This window comes from Babylonia areolata, chromosome 30 (genome assembly GCF_041734735.1).
Source record: "Babylonia areolata isolate BAREFJ2019XMU chromosome 30, ASM4173473v1, whole genome shotgun sequence".
In the NCBI taxonomy this organism is placed as follows: domain Eukaryota; kingdom Metazoa; phylum Mollusca; class Gastropoda; order Neogastropoda; family Buccinidae; genus Babylonia; species Babylonia areolata.
The window spans coordinates 26,466,048-26,481,047 of record NC_134905.1 but is presented as its reverse complement, the minus strand read 5'-3'; the positions used below and the strand labels follow the sequence as shown (position 1 = coordinate 26,481,047).

Below are 15,000 nucleotides of genomic sequence, written 5' to 3'. Positions count from 1 at the left end.
GAAATGTGTGGCATGTCTTTTTCAGTTTCAGTTTCTCTGGGAGGCATCACTGCCTTTGAACAAACCCACATTCACTTCACCACATCAGCTAGGCAATGTGTGACAGCAGCATAACCCAATGTGCTTGTCAGGCCTTGAGTGCATGAAGTTTGTTACATGCCTGTTTCAGTTTCGTTTTCTCAAGGAGGTGTTACTGCATTCACTGCAGTCAGACAAACCCATATTCGCTACACCACATCAGCGAGGCAATGTCTGACAGCACCATAACCCAATGTGTTTGTATATATGGATTTGTTTAAACGCAGTGATGCCTCCTTGAGTAAGGTAAGGTAAGTGAAGTGAAGTGAACTGTGTTGCAGTGGATATCATGTTACGGGAGCCCACACTGGCCTCCAGACACACGGCAGCGGAGACAGGTGTGGACATGATGTCCCTGCTGACACAGTTCGACATCCTGTGTAAGCGAGAGGTGCTCAAGGTGAGTTTGGACGTGTGTGCAAACATTCGACCAACACTAACATCTCAAACATTAAAACATTCAACCAACACTAGCATCTCAAACATTCAACCAACACTAACATCTCAAACATTCAGCCAACACGAACATCTCAGCCAACACTAACATCTCAAACATTCAACCAACACTAACATCTCAAACATTCAACCAACACTAACATCTCAAACATTCAGCCAACACGAACATCTCAGCCAACACTAACATCTCAAACATTCAACCAACACTAACATCTCAAACATTCAACCAACACTAACATCTCAGCCAACACTAACATCTCAAACATTCAACCAACACTAACATCTCAAACATTCAGCCAACACGAACATCTCAACCAACACTAACATCTCAAACATTCAACCAACACGAACATCTCAGCCAACACTAACATCTCAAACATTCAACCAACACTAACATCTCAGCCAACACTAACATCTCAAACATTCAACCAACACTAACATCTCAAACATTCAACCAACACTAACATCTCAAACATTCAACCAACACTAACATCTCAAACATTCAACCAACACTAACATCTCAAACATTCAGCCAACACGAACATCTCAGCCAAAACTAACATCTCAAACATTCAACCAACACTAACATCTCAAACATTCAGCCAACACTAACATCTCACATGCACATGCATTGCCCTTTAATGGAGAAGCAAACAGAGAACTGAATGAATGGATGAGTATTGATGTAAACAAAAGGGAGGAGTTTAAAAAAAAAAAAAGTATACGTGCAGAAAAAAAAAGAGGAAAAAAGAAAAAAAAAGGTGGAAAAAAGACAAGACAGAAAAAAAGACCAGAAAAAAGTAAATAATAATAATAATAAATTTTTTAAAAGTGGGAAAAATGGGAGGATCGAGGCCTCACCACCCCTAAAAAGTGGGATGAAATAGGAGGCCCCACAAAAGAAAAAAGAAGAAAAAAAAAGAGTTTGGACAGTGAGGGTCCCTGACATAGAAGGGGTGTGATGGCCCAGTGGTGACGTGTCCACCCAGAAAGCCTGAGAATCTGAGCACAGGGGATCAGATCACACACACGGCTGTATTTTCACACACACAGCTGTATTTTCACACACATGGCTGTATTTTCACACACACGGGCTGTATTTTCACACACACGGCTGTATTTTCACACACACGGCTGTATTTTCACACACACGGGCTGTATTTTCACACACACGGCTGTATTTTCACACACACACACGGGCTGTATTTTCACACACACGGGCTGTATTTTCTCACACACGGCTGTATTTTCACACACACGGCTGTATTTTCACACACACACGGCTGTATTTTCACACACATGGCTGTATTTTCACACACACGGCTGTATTTTCACACACATGGCTGTATTTTCTCATCACACACATGGCTGTATTTTCACACACACACGGCTGTATTTTCACACACACGGCTGTATTTTCACACACACACGGCTGTATTTTCACACACACACGGCTGTATTTTCACACACACACGGCTGTATTTTCACACACATGGCTGTATTTTCACACACACGGCTGTATTTTCACACACATGGCTGTATTTTCTCATCACACACACGGCTGTATTTTCACACACATGGCTGTATTTTCACACACACACGGCTGTATTTTCACACACACGGCTGTATTTTCACACACACACACGGCTGTATTTTCACTCACACACACGGCTGTATTTTCACACACATGGCTGTATTTTTACACACACACACACACGGCTGTATTTTCTCACACACAGCCGTATTTTCACACACACGGCTGTATTTTCTCACACACGGCTGTATTTTCTCACACAAGGCTGTATTTTCTCACACACGGCTGTATTTTCACACACACGGCTGTATTTTCACAAATCACACACACGGCTGTATTTTCACTCACATGGCTGTCACACACGGCTGTATTTTCACACACACGGCTCTCACACATGGCTGTATTTTCACACACACAGCTGTCACACACGGCTGTATTTTCACACCCACAGCTGTATTTTCACACCCACGGCTGTATTTTCACACACACGGCTGTCACACACAGCTGTATTTTCACACACACGGCTGTATTTTAACAGACATGGCTGTATTTTCACACACACAGCTGTCACACACGGCTGTATTTTCACACACACGGCTGTCACACACGGCTGTATTTTTACACACACAGCTGTATTTCCACACCCTTCTCCAGACCTTGAGTGGGGATCTGGTCTGGATGCTAATCATTCGGATCATGAAATGATAAACCGAGGTCCTGTGAGCAGCATGCACTTAGCGCATGTAAAAAGAACCCAAGGCAACCAAAAAGGTTGTCCCTGGCAAAATTCTGCAGAAAATTGCTTTCTGATAGGAAAACAAATGATACACTTGTAGGCAGAAACAAAATGGTTGTGCTGCTAATGCAAATTATTCATTCATTAACATGAGCGCCATAACTTCTCATGAATCAATTAACGATAAAGAGTTGTAACTCTCTCCATGAACAAGCACAAGCAGCAGTGACTTGGAATGGTGTCCCTTGTTGATGGAGAGAGTTACCGCTCTTTATTGTTAATCCTGTACTCATCTGGCCTCATTATTCTTAAATTTGAAGTTTGAATCGCACTGTAAGAGAACACAGTATCTCTAAAAGCATTGCACAGGAAAACTGACAAATTGTGAACATTGTGTTGGATGTTGGTAATATTTTGAAGGAATTAAGTTTTGTCAGATATCACTGAGAGTTGAATAACACTCTACAAAATGCAAATCATCTTCCTTCAAATCTATTTTTGTTTTTTTATATTTTATTTTGTTTTTTGTTGCTTTTTTTTCATATTGACAGTGTCCACAGCGTGAAGTCCCAGCAGGAAAGACCAGCAGTTTTTTCAGAGATAAAGGTATGTATGATAGGCAGTTCTGTTGGATTTCTTTTTTTTCTTTCTTTTTTTTTGTTGTTGTTGTTTTGCTGCCCCATGATGTGCACTGTTTCAGTGCCATCACTCCTACTCCGATCATTCCAAGTCCCCCATACAAGGCCACACCCGGGTTTGTCTGTCACAGTCCCTGCATTGGCAGTGCACAGGGAGGCCACACACCAGAGGAGACCCTGCTTTGCTGCTGACTCACTTTGGTGGTGTTCGGAAGTGCCTGTTCTAATTCAGGGTACTTAGGACACCATCTTTTAAACCCCCTACTGGTGACAATGATAGCTTAGTTGCAGAGCCAGACTTAGTGAGCATCCCCCCCTCCCTCCCCTGAATGGAAACTGCCATCACATCCCTCCAGCCACAGTCCCCCATGAACCTGCTGACACTGAAGACCTTGACAGGGCTCACCCCAGGCATGGAAGTGGAGGGGGATGGAAACAGGTCACTGTGAGAGCAGGACTTGAAAGATCACTGTGTTCCTGCCTGATTGTGACCATCACAACAGCACAGGAGGCAACCGCCGTCCCGACTCTCTGAGCTACAGGTTGATTATGGTGGAGAGTGTCTTGCCCCAGGTTACATCCCCACTGTCCCGACTCTCTGAGCTACAGGTTGATTATGGTGGAGAGTGTCTTGCCCCAGGTTACATCCCCACTGTCCCGACTCTGTGAGCTACAGGTTGATTATGGTGGAGAGTGTCTTGCCCCAGGTTACATCCCCACTGTCCCGACTCTCTGAGCTACAGGTTGATTGTGGTGGAGAGTGTCTTGCCCCAGGTTACATCCCCACTGTCCCGACTCTCTGAGCTGCAGGTTGATTATGGTGGAGAGTGTCTTGCCCCAGGTTACATCCCCACTGTCCCGACTCTCTGAGCTACAGGTTGATTATGGTGGAGAGTGTCTTGCCCCAGGTTACATCCCCACTGTCCCGACTCTCTGAGCTACAGGTTGATTATGGTGGAGAGTGTCTTGCCCCAGGTTACATCCCCACTGTCCCGACTCTCTGAGCTACAGGTTGATTATGGTGGAGAGTGTCTTGCCCCAGGTTACATCCCCACTGTCCTGACTCTCTGAGCTACAGGTTGATTATGGTGGAGAGTGTCTTGCCCCAGGTTACATCCCCACTGTCCCGACTCTCTGAGCTACAGGTTGATTATGGTGGAGAGTGTCTTGCCCCAGGTTACATCCCCACTGTCCCGACTCTCTGAGCTACAGGTTGATTGTGGTGGAGAGTGTCTTGCCCCAGGTTACATCCCCACTGCCCCGACTCTCTGAGCTACAGGTTGATTGTGGTGGAGAGTGTCTTGCCCCAGGTTACATCCCCACTGTCCCGACTCTCTGAGCTACAGGTTGATTATGGTGGAGAGTGTCTTGCCCCAGGTTACATCCCCACTGTCCCGACTCTCTGAGCTACAGGTTGATTGTGGTGGAGAGTGTCTTGCCCCAGGTTACATCCCCACTGTCCCGACTCTCTGAGCTACAGGTTGATTGTGGTGGAGAGTGTCTTGCCCCAGGTTACATCCCCACTGTCCCGACTCTCTGAGCTACAGGTTGATTATGGTGGAGAGTGTCTTGCCCCAGGTTACATCCCCACTGCCCTGACTCTCTGAGCTACAGGTTGATTATGGTGGAGAGTGTCTTGCCCCAGGTTACATCCCCACTGTCCTGACTCTCTGAGCTACAGGTTGATTGTGGTGGAGAGTGTCTTGCCCCAGGTTACATCCCCACTGTCTTGGCCAAAAGGGTTTTAGGACAGTTGGCATTTGGATGATCCCTAAAGACAAACTAGCCTCCAAGGCTGCAGCTCTGAGAGCCAGTGCAGTCTTGCCTCCTCGTCTGGGAGTCACAGTCCTTCATGACAGACAAAGTTGTGAATGAATTGGGGTTGCAGTGGAGAAACCCATTGATCAAAACAGGTCACTTTGTTACTGACCCAACTGTAAGCTTTTGTTGTCAGTCTCTGATAGGGTCAAGTGTTGGTCCTGTTTTAACTTTTATTTGTCTGTTTCTGTATTTGTTTACTTTTGTATCTGTTTCTGTATTTTGTTTTTTTATATCTTGTGTTGGACAGCTGATGGAAATGTGCTGTATTGAAATCTCTGTCTTTGTCTTGGCTGGAAGAGGTAAATCATGCTTCTTTATGGTCAAAGTTGAACATATCTTTTTGGTTTTCTTGTTATGAACTTAGAAGTATTAAAACACATTAGCACACACACAGCCCTGGGATACATGTGCTTGTGCATGCGCACACTATGTGTATTTGCATGCATACTCGCATGCAGTTCACACACACACACACACACACACACACACACACACACACATTGGAGGGTACACGCAGCTATGTGACACACATACACACACATGTGCAGGAGCACACAAGTGCACATAAATGTACTTGATCTTCTGAGTTTACATTGAAAATCTATGTTAAATTCAGCTGAATACATTGATACATAAAACGATTTAAACAAACTAAAAAGAACGATACCATGAAGACAACTTTTTTACATCTGTTGTGTCATATCACCTTTGGAAGTTTCTTCTTTCTTTGAAAATAGAAAACCTCTCTCACGAATTCCAATTTTTCTTGGGCAGTCGGGACGACTTTCTCATGGAGATGTTCATGTTCAATGCAGTGCGCTATGTATCTGTTAGCTTACCATCATCACTATCACCATGTATCTGTTAGCTTACCATCATCACTATCACCATGTATCTGTTAGCTTACCATCATCACTATCACCATGTATCTGTTAGCTTACCATCATCACTGTCACCATGTATCTGTTAGCTTACCATCATCACTGTCACCATGTATCTGTTAGCTTACCATCATCACTATCACCATGTATCTGTTAGCTTACCATCATCACTATCACCATGTATCTGTAGCTTACCATCATCACTATCACCATGTATCTGTTAGCTTACCATCATCACTATCACCATGTATCTATTAGCTTACCATCATCACTGTCACCATGTATCTGTTAGCTTACCATCATCACTATCACCATGTATCTGTTAGCTTACCATCATCACTGTCACCATGTATCTGTTAGCTTACCATCATCACTGTCACCATGTATCTGTTAGCTTACCATCATCACTATCACCATGTATCTGTTAGCTTACCATCATCACTATCACCATGTATCTGTTAGCTTACCATCATCACTATCACCATGTATCTGTAGCTTACCATCATCACTGTACCATGTATCTGTAGCTTACCATCATCACTGTCCCAAACCAAAGAGAGAAGATATAAAGGAAAGAGGAAAGAGTGAAGGAAATACAGGAACAGGAATGAAGAAGAGTGAGGAGAAGGACAGAACTCACTCAGAAAACATCCTGTCATCACCAGACCCCCGGCCCGCACTGCCGCAAAACGCTCACACATGCACATTCTCCCCTCCCTAAAACTCACAGCCACCAACTACATGTGCATCACACATGCCACACCTGACAGAAGTATCACACATGCCACACCTGACAGAAGTATCACACATGCCACACCTGACAGAAGTATCACACATGCCACACCTGACAGAAGTATCACAATGCCACACCTGACAGAAGTATCACACATGCCACACCTGACAGAAGTATCACACATGCCACACCTGACAGCAGTATCACACATGCCACACCTGACAGAAGTATCACAAATGCCACACCTGACAGAAGTATCACAAATGCCACACCTGACAGAAGTATCACACATGCCACACCTGACAGAAGTATCACACATGCCACACCTGACAGAAGTATCACACATGCCACACCTGACAGAAGTATAATGCCACACCTGACAGAAGTATCACACATGCCACACCTGACAGAAGTATCACACATGCCACACCTGACAGAAGTATAATGCCACACCTGACAGAAGTATCACACATGCCACACCTGACAGAAGTATCACACATGCCACACCTGACAGAAGTATCACAAAGGCCACACCTGACAGAAGTATCACACATGCCACACCTGACAGAAGTATCACAAAGGCCACACCTGACAGAAGTATAATGCCACACCTGACAGAAGTATCACACATGCCACACCTGACAGAAGTATCACAAATGCCACACCTGACAGCAGTATCACAAATGCCACACCTGACAGAAGCATCACAAATGCCACACCTGACAGAAGCATCACAAATGCCACACCTGACAGAAGTATCACACATGCCACACCTGACAGAAGTATCACACATGCCACACCTGACAGAAGTATCACACATGCCACACCTGACAGAAGTATCACACATGCCACACCTGACAGCAGTATCACACATGCCACACCTGACAGAAGTATCACAAATGCCACACCTGACAGCAGTATCACACATGCCACACCTGACAGCAGTATCACACATGCCACACCTGACAGAAGTATCACAAATGCCACACCTGACAGCAGTATCACACATGCCACACCTGACAGCAGTATCACACATGCCACACCTGACAGCAGTATCACACATGCCACACCTGACAGAAGTATCACACATGCCACACCTGACAGAAGTATCACAAATGCCACACCTGACAGAAGTATAATGCCACACCTGACAGAAGTATAATGCCACACCTGACAGAAGTATCACACATGCCACACCTGACAGCAGTATCACACATGCCACACCTGACAGAAGTATCACAAATGCCACACCTGACAGAAGTATCACACATGCCACACCTGACAGCAGTATCACACATGCCACACCTGACAGAAGTATCACAAATGCCACACCTGACAGCAGTATCACACATGCCACACCTGACAGAAGTATCACACATGCCACACCTGACAGAAGTATCACACATGCCACACCTGACAGAAGTATAATGCCACACCTGACAGAAGTATCACACATGCCACACCTGACAGCAGTATCACACATGCCACACCTGACAGAAGTATCACACATGCCACACCTGACAGAAGTATAATGCCACACCTGACAGAAGTATCACAAATGCCACACCTGACAGAAGTATCACACATGCCACACCTGACAGCAGTATCACACATGCCACACCTGACAGCAGTATCACACATGCCACACCTGACAGCAGTATCACACATGCCACACCTGACAGCAGTATCACAAATGCCACACCTGACAGCAGTATCACACATGCCACACCTGACAGCAGTATCACACATGCCACACCTGACAGAAGTATCACACATGCCACACCTGACAGAAGTATCACACATGCCACACCTAACAGCAGTATCACAAATGCCACACCTGACAGAAGTATCACACATGCCACACCTGACAGAAGTATCACACATGCCACACCTGACAGCAGTATCACACATGCCACACCTGACAGAAGTATCACAAATGCCACACCACCTGACAGCAGTATCACACATGCCACACCTGACAGCAGTATCACACATGCCACACCTGACAGCAGTATCACACATGCCACACCTGACAGAAGTATCACAAATGCCACACCTGACAGAAGTATCACACATGCCACACCTGACAGCAGTATCACACATGCCACACCTGACAGAAGTATCACAAATGCCACACCTGACAGAAGTATAATGCCACACCTGACAGAAGTATCACACATGCCACACCTGACAGCAGTATCACACATGCCACACCTGACAGAAGTATCACACATGCCACACCTGACAGAAGTATAATGCCACACCTGACAGAAGTATCACACATGCCACACCTGACAGAAGTATAATGCCACACCTGACAGAAGTATCACACATGCCACACCTGACAGAAGTATCACACATGCCACACCTGACAGAAGTATCACAAATGCCACACCTGACAGCAGTATCACACATGCCACACCTGACAGAAGTATCACACATGCCACACCTGACAGAAGTATCACACATGCCACACCTGACAGAAGTATCACAAATGCCACACCTGACAGAAGTATCACACATGCCACACCACCTGACAGAAGTATCACACATGCCACACCTGACAGCAGTATCACACATGCCACACCTGACAGCAGTATCACACATGCCACACCTGACAGAAGTATCAGAAATGCCACACCTGACAGAAGTATCACAAATGCCACACCTGACAGAAGTATCACACATGCCACACCTGACAGAAGTATCAGAAATGCCACACATGACAGAAGTATCACAAATGCCACACCTGACAGAAGTATCACAAATGCCACACCTGACAGAAGTATCACACATGCCACACCTGACAGAAGTATCACAAATGCCACACCTAACAGAAGCATCACACACAACACGCACAAGGCAAATATATCCAGTCACTCTTGTGACAGTTACCCTCCCTCCCTCCACCCTCTGTGTTGCAGCCAGCGTCGTTGAAGACAGGTTACGGCAGGCCCTGAGCAAAGCTGGCCGATACGGCAGGGAAACACTTCAGGTGAGGGTCACACCTGGTGTCACTGAGTATGGATGACATCCACTTGTGGTTTTGTCCTGGTAATTGTCACACTGAGTGTAATCAGTTGACATCCACTTGTGGTTTTGTCCAGGTAATTGTCACACTGAGTGTAATCAGTTGTCATCCACTTGTGGTTTTGTCCAGGTAATTGTCACACTGAGTGTAATCAGTTGTCATCCACTTGTGGTTTTGTCCTAGTAATTGTCACATTGAGTGTAATCAGTTGACATCCACCTGTGGTTTTGTCCTGGTAATTGTCACACATAGCATCATTAGTTGTCATCCACTTGTGGTTTTGTCCTGGTAATTGTCACACATAGCATAGCGTCATTAGTTGACATCCACTTGTGGTTTTGTCCTGGTAATTGTCACACATAGCATAGCATCATTAGTTGTCATCCACTTGTGGTTTTGTCCTGGTAATTGTCACACATAGCATAGCATCATTAGTTGTCATCCAGTTGTGGTTTTGTCCTGGTAATTGTCACACATAGCATAGTGTCATTAGTTGTCATCCACTTGTGGTTTTGTCCAGGTAATTGTCACATTGAGTGTAATCAGTTGTCATCCACTTGTGGTTTTGTCCAGGTAATTGTCACACTGAGTGTAATCAGTTGTCATCCACCTGTGGTTTTGTCCTGGTAATTGTCACACATAGCATCATTAGTTGTCATCCAATTGCGGTTTTGTCCTGCTAATTGTCACACATAGCATAGCATCATTAGTTGTCATCCACTTATGGTTTTGTCCTGGTAATTGTCACACATAGCATAGCATCATTAGTTGTCATCCAGTTGTGGTTTTGTCCTGGTAATTGTCACACATAGCATAGTGTCATTAGTTGACATCCAGTTGTGGTTTTGTCCGGGTAATTATCACACTGAGTGTAATCAGTTGACATCCAGTTGTGGTTTTGTCCTGGTAATTGTCACACATAGCATAGCATCATTAGTTGTCATCCAATTGCGGTTTTGTCCTGCTAATTGTCACACATAGCATAGCATCATTAGTTGTCATCCACTTATGGTTTTGTCCTGGTAATTGTCACACATAGCATAGCATCATTAGTTGTCATCCAGTTGTGGTTTTGTCCTGGTAATTGTCACACATAGCATAGCATCATCAGTTGACATCCACTTGTGGTTTTGTCCTGGTAATTGTCACACATAGCATAGCATCATTAGTTGACATCCAGTTGTGGTTTTGTCCTGGTAATTGTCACACATAGCATAGCGTTATTAGTTGACATCCACTCGTGGTTTTGTCCTGGTAATTGTCACACATAGCATAGCATCATTAGTTGACATCCACTTGTGGTTTTGTCCTGGTAATTGTCACACATAGCATAGCATCATTAGTTGACATCCAGTTGTGGTTTTGTCCTGGTAATTGTCACACATAGCATAGCGTCATTAGTTGACATCCACTTGTGGTTTTGTCCTGGTAATTGTCACACATAGCATAGCGTCATTAGCTGACATCCAGTTGTGGTTTTGTCCTGGTAATTGTCACACATAGCATAGCGTCATTAGCTGACATCCACTCGTGGTTTTGTCCTGGTAATTGTCACACATAGCATAGTTTTTCATCAAGAGAATCTCTACACTCAGATCATTGTTTGTTTGGCATCAAGAGAATCTCTACACTCAGATCATTGTTTGTTTGGCATCAAGAGAATCTCTACACTCAGATCATTGTTTGTTTGGCATCAAGAGAATCTCTACACTCAGATCATTGTTTGTTTGGCATCAAGAGAATCTCTACACTCAGATCGTTTGTTTGGCAACAAGAGAATCTCTACACTCAGATCATTTTGTGAAAAGCCGTCTCAAAACACGGGACAGGTTTTCCTCCTTTCCTTCTTTCTATCTGTCTTTTTATGAAGTAGGATTCCGACGGCAAGAGCCAGTCAAGGGACAAAACTGCAGACAAAAAGAACATTTATTACAATGATGCAGTGGTTATCTTTCTTCTTTCTGTGTGTATTTTTAGATCTTTTCTTTTCTTTTTTTCCAGGAGTACCTGCAGAGGAATGCAGTGAAGACACTGTTTCCCAGTCCTGTGGACATCATCAGCTCCCCTCCCTCCTGCACCCTGTCCAGTGAGAGAACCAGATTTGATGGTAATACAATACAGTACAATACAACACCAATACAATACAATACAGTACAATACAATACAGTACAATACAATACAGCACAGTGCAGACCATTACAACACTAATACGATACAATACAGTACAATACAATACAATACAACACCAATATAATACAATACAATACAGCACAGTGCAGTACATTACAACACCAATATAATACAATACAGTACAATACAGCACAGTGCAGTACATTACAACACCAATACAATACAATACAACACCAATACAATACAATACAATACAGCACAGTGCAGTACATTACAACACCAATACAATACAATACAACACCAATATAATACAATACAATACAGCACAGTGCAGTACATTACAACACCAATACAATACAATACAACACCAATACAATACAATACAATACAGCACAGTGCAGTACATTACAACACCAATACAATACAATACAGTACAATACAGCACAGTGCAGTACATTACAACACCAATATAATACAATACAGTACAATACAGCACAGTGCAGACCATTACAACACCAATATAATACAGTACAATACAGCACAGTGCAGACCATTACAACACCAATACAATACAATACAGCACAGTGCAGACCATTACAACACCAATACAATACAATACAGCACAATGCAGACCATTACAACACCAATACAATACAATACAGCACAGTGCAGACCATTACAACACCAATACAATACAATACAGCACAGTGCAGACCATTACAACACCAATACAATACAATACAATACAGCACAGTGCAGTACATTACAACACCAATACAATACAATACAGTACAATACAGCACAGTGCAGTACATTACAACACCAATACAATACAATACAGTACAATACAGCACAGTGCAGTACATTACAACACCAATATAATACAATACAATACAGCACAGTGCAGTACATTACAACACCAATATAATACAATACAGTACAATACAGCACAGTGCAGTACATTACAACACCAATACAATACAATACAATACAGCACAGTGCAGTACATTACAACACCAATATAATACAGTACAATACAGCACAGTGCAGTACATTACAACACCAATACAATACAATACAATACAGCACAGTGCAGTACATTACAACACCAATATAATACAATACAGCACAGTGCAGTACATTACAACACCAATACAATACAATACAATACAATACAGCACAGTGCAGTACATTACAACACCAATACAATACAATACAATACAGCACAGTGCAGTACAATACAACACCAATATAATACAGTATAATACAGCACAGTGCAGTACATTACAACACCAATACAATACAATACAATACAGCACAGTGCAGTACAATACAACACCAATATAATACAGTACAATACAGCACAGTGCAGTACATTACAACACCAATATAATACAATACAATACAGCACAGTGCAGTACATTACAACACCAATATAATACAATACAATACAGCACAGTGCAGTACATTACAACACCAATATAATACAATACAGTACAGCACAGTGCAGTACATTACAACACCAATACAATACAATACAATACAGCACAGTGCAGTACAATACAACACCAATACAATACAATACAATACAGCACAGTGCAGTACATTACAACACCAATACAATACAATACAGCACAGTGCAGTACATTACAACACCAATACAATACAATACAGTACAATACAGCACAGTGCAGTACATTACAACACCAATATAATACAATACAATACAATACAGCACAGTGCAGACCATTACAACACCAATATAATACAATACAGTACAGCACAGTGCAGTACATTACAACACCAATACAATACAATACAATACAGCACAGTGCAGTACATTACAACACCAATATAATACAGTACAATACAGCACAGTGCAGTACATTACAACACCAATATAATACAATACAATACAGCACATGGGAGTACAATACAACACCAATATAATACAATACAGTACAGTGCAGTACATTACAACACCAATACAATACAGTACAGCACAGTGCAGTACATTACAACACCAATACAATACAGTACAATACACCACAGTGCAGTACAATACAACACCAATACAAAATAATACAGTACAATACAGCACAGTGCAGTACATTACAACACCAATACAAAATAATACAGTACAATACACCACAGTGCAGTACAATACAACACCAATACAAAATAATACAATACAGTACAGCACAGTGCAGTACATTACAACACCAATACAATACAGTACAATACAGCACAGTACAGACCATTACAACACCAATATAATACAGTGCAATGCAATGCAGGACAGGACAATACAACACCAATACAATACAATACAGTACAATGCAATGCAATGCAATATAATGCAATACAGTACAGTGCAATACCATACAACACAATACCATACAACACAATACAGTACAATACAATACAATACAATACAATACAATACTGTATAACACCAATGCAATGTGGTGTCAGTGCAATGCAGTGAAATACAATTGAATGCAACACAATAAAAGCATATAACACAGTACCAGTACAATACAATGCATGGCAGTACAACATCAATACAATACAATGCAATGCAGTACAATACAATACAATACTATACAATACAATACCATGCAATACAATATAACATCAGTACAATACAATTCAGTGCAATATAACACAATACAAAGCAATGCAGTGCAATACAGGACAGTAACAATACAATACAATACATCTTTATTATATCTGGAAGTCAGTTGTGCATCCACAGGGTCATCACTCGCCCCACACGATATCTCAGCCCACAGCCGAGTCAGCGCACACACACTATGACAAAGGTTGGACCAAATGTAATAATGATCTGATAAAGACCTCCATGTGATTCTTGTTGATCATGACGGCGTTTTGATGTGTGTGTGTGGCAGACTACCTGAGCTATATGATAACAATATATCAACATAATGATAATGATATA

The 15,000-nt window shown here is 42.6% G+C and overlaps 1 protein-coding gene across 1 annotated transcript in view; it reads left to right on the top strand.

Moving 5' to 3' along the window:
• Nucleotides 1–15,000, top strand: part of LOC143275601 (uncharacterized) — a 25,019-nt gene that overhangs the window by 1,488 nt on the left and 8,531 nt on the right. Inside the window, exons 2-5 of the mRNA XM_076579827.1 lie at nt 360–478; nt 3,356–3,410; nt 9,802–9,872; nt 11,910–12,015. Of these exons, the coding sequence (XP_076435942.1) occupies nt 360–478; nt 3,356–3,410; nt 9,802–9,872; nt 11,910–12,015 (351 nt within the window). The remainder of the gene's footprint in view (nt 1–359; nt 479–3,355; nt 3,411–9,801; nt 9,873–11,909; nt 12,016–15,000) is intronic.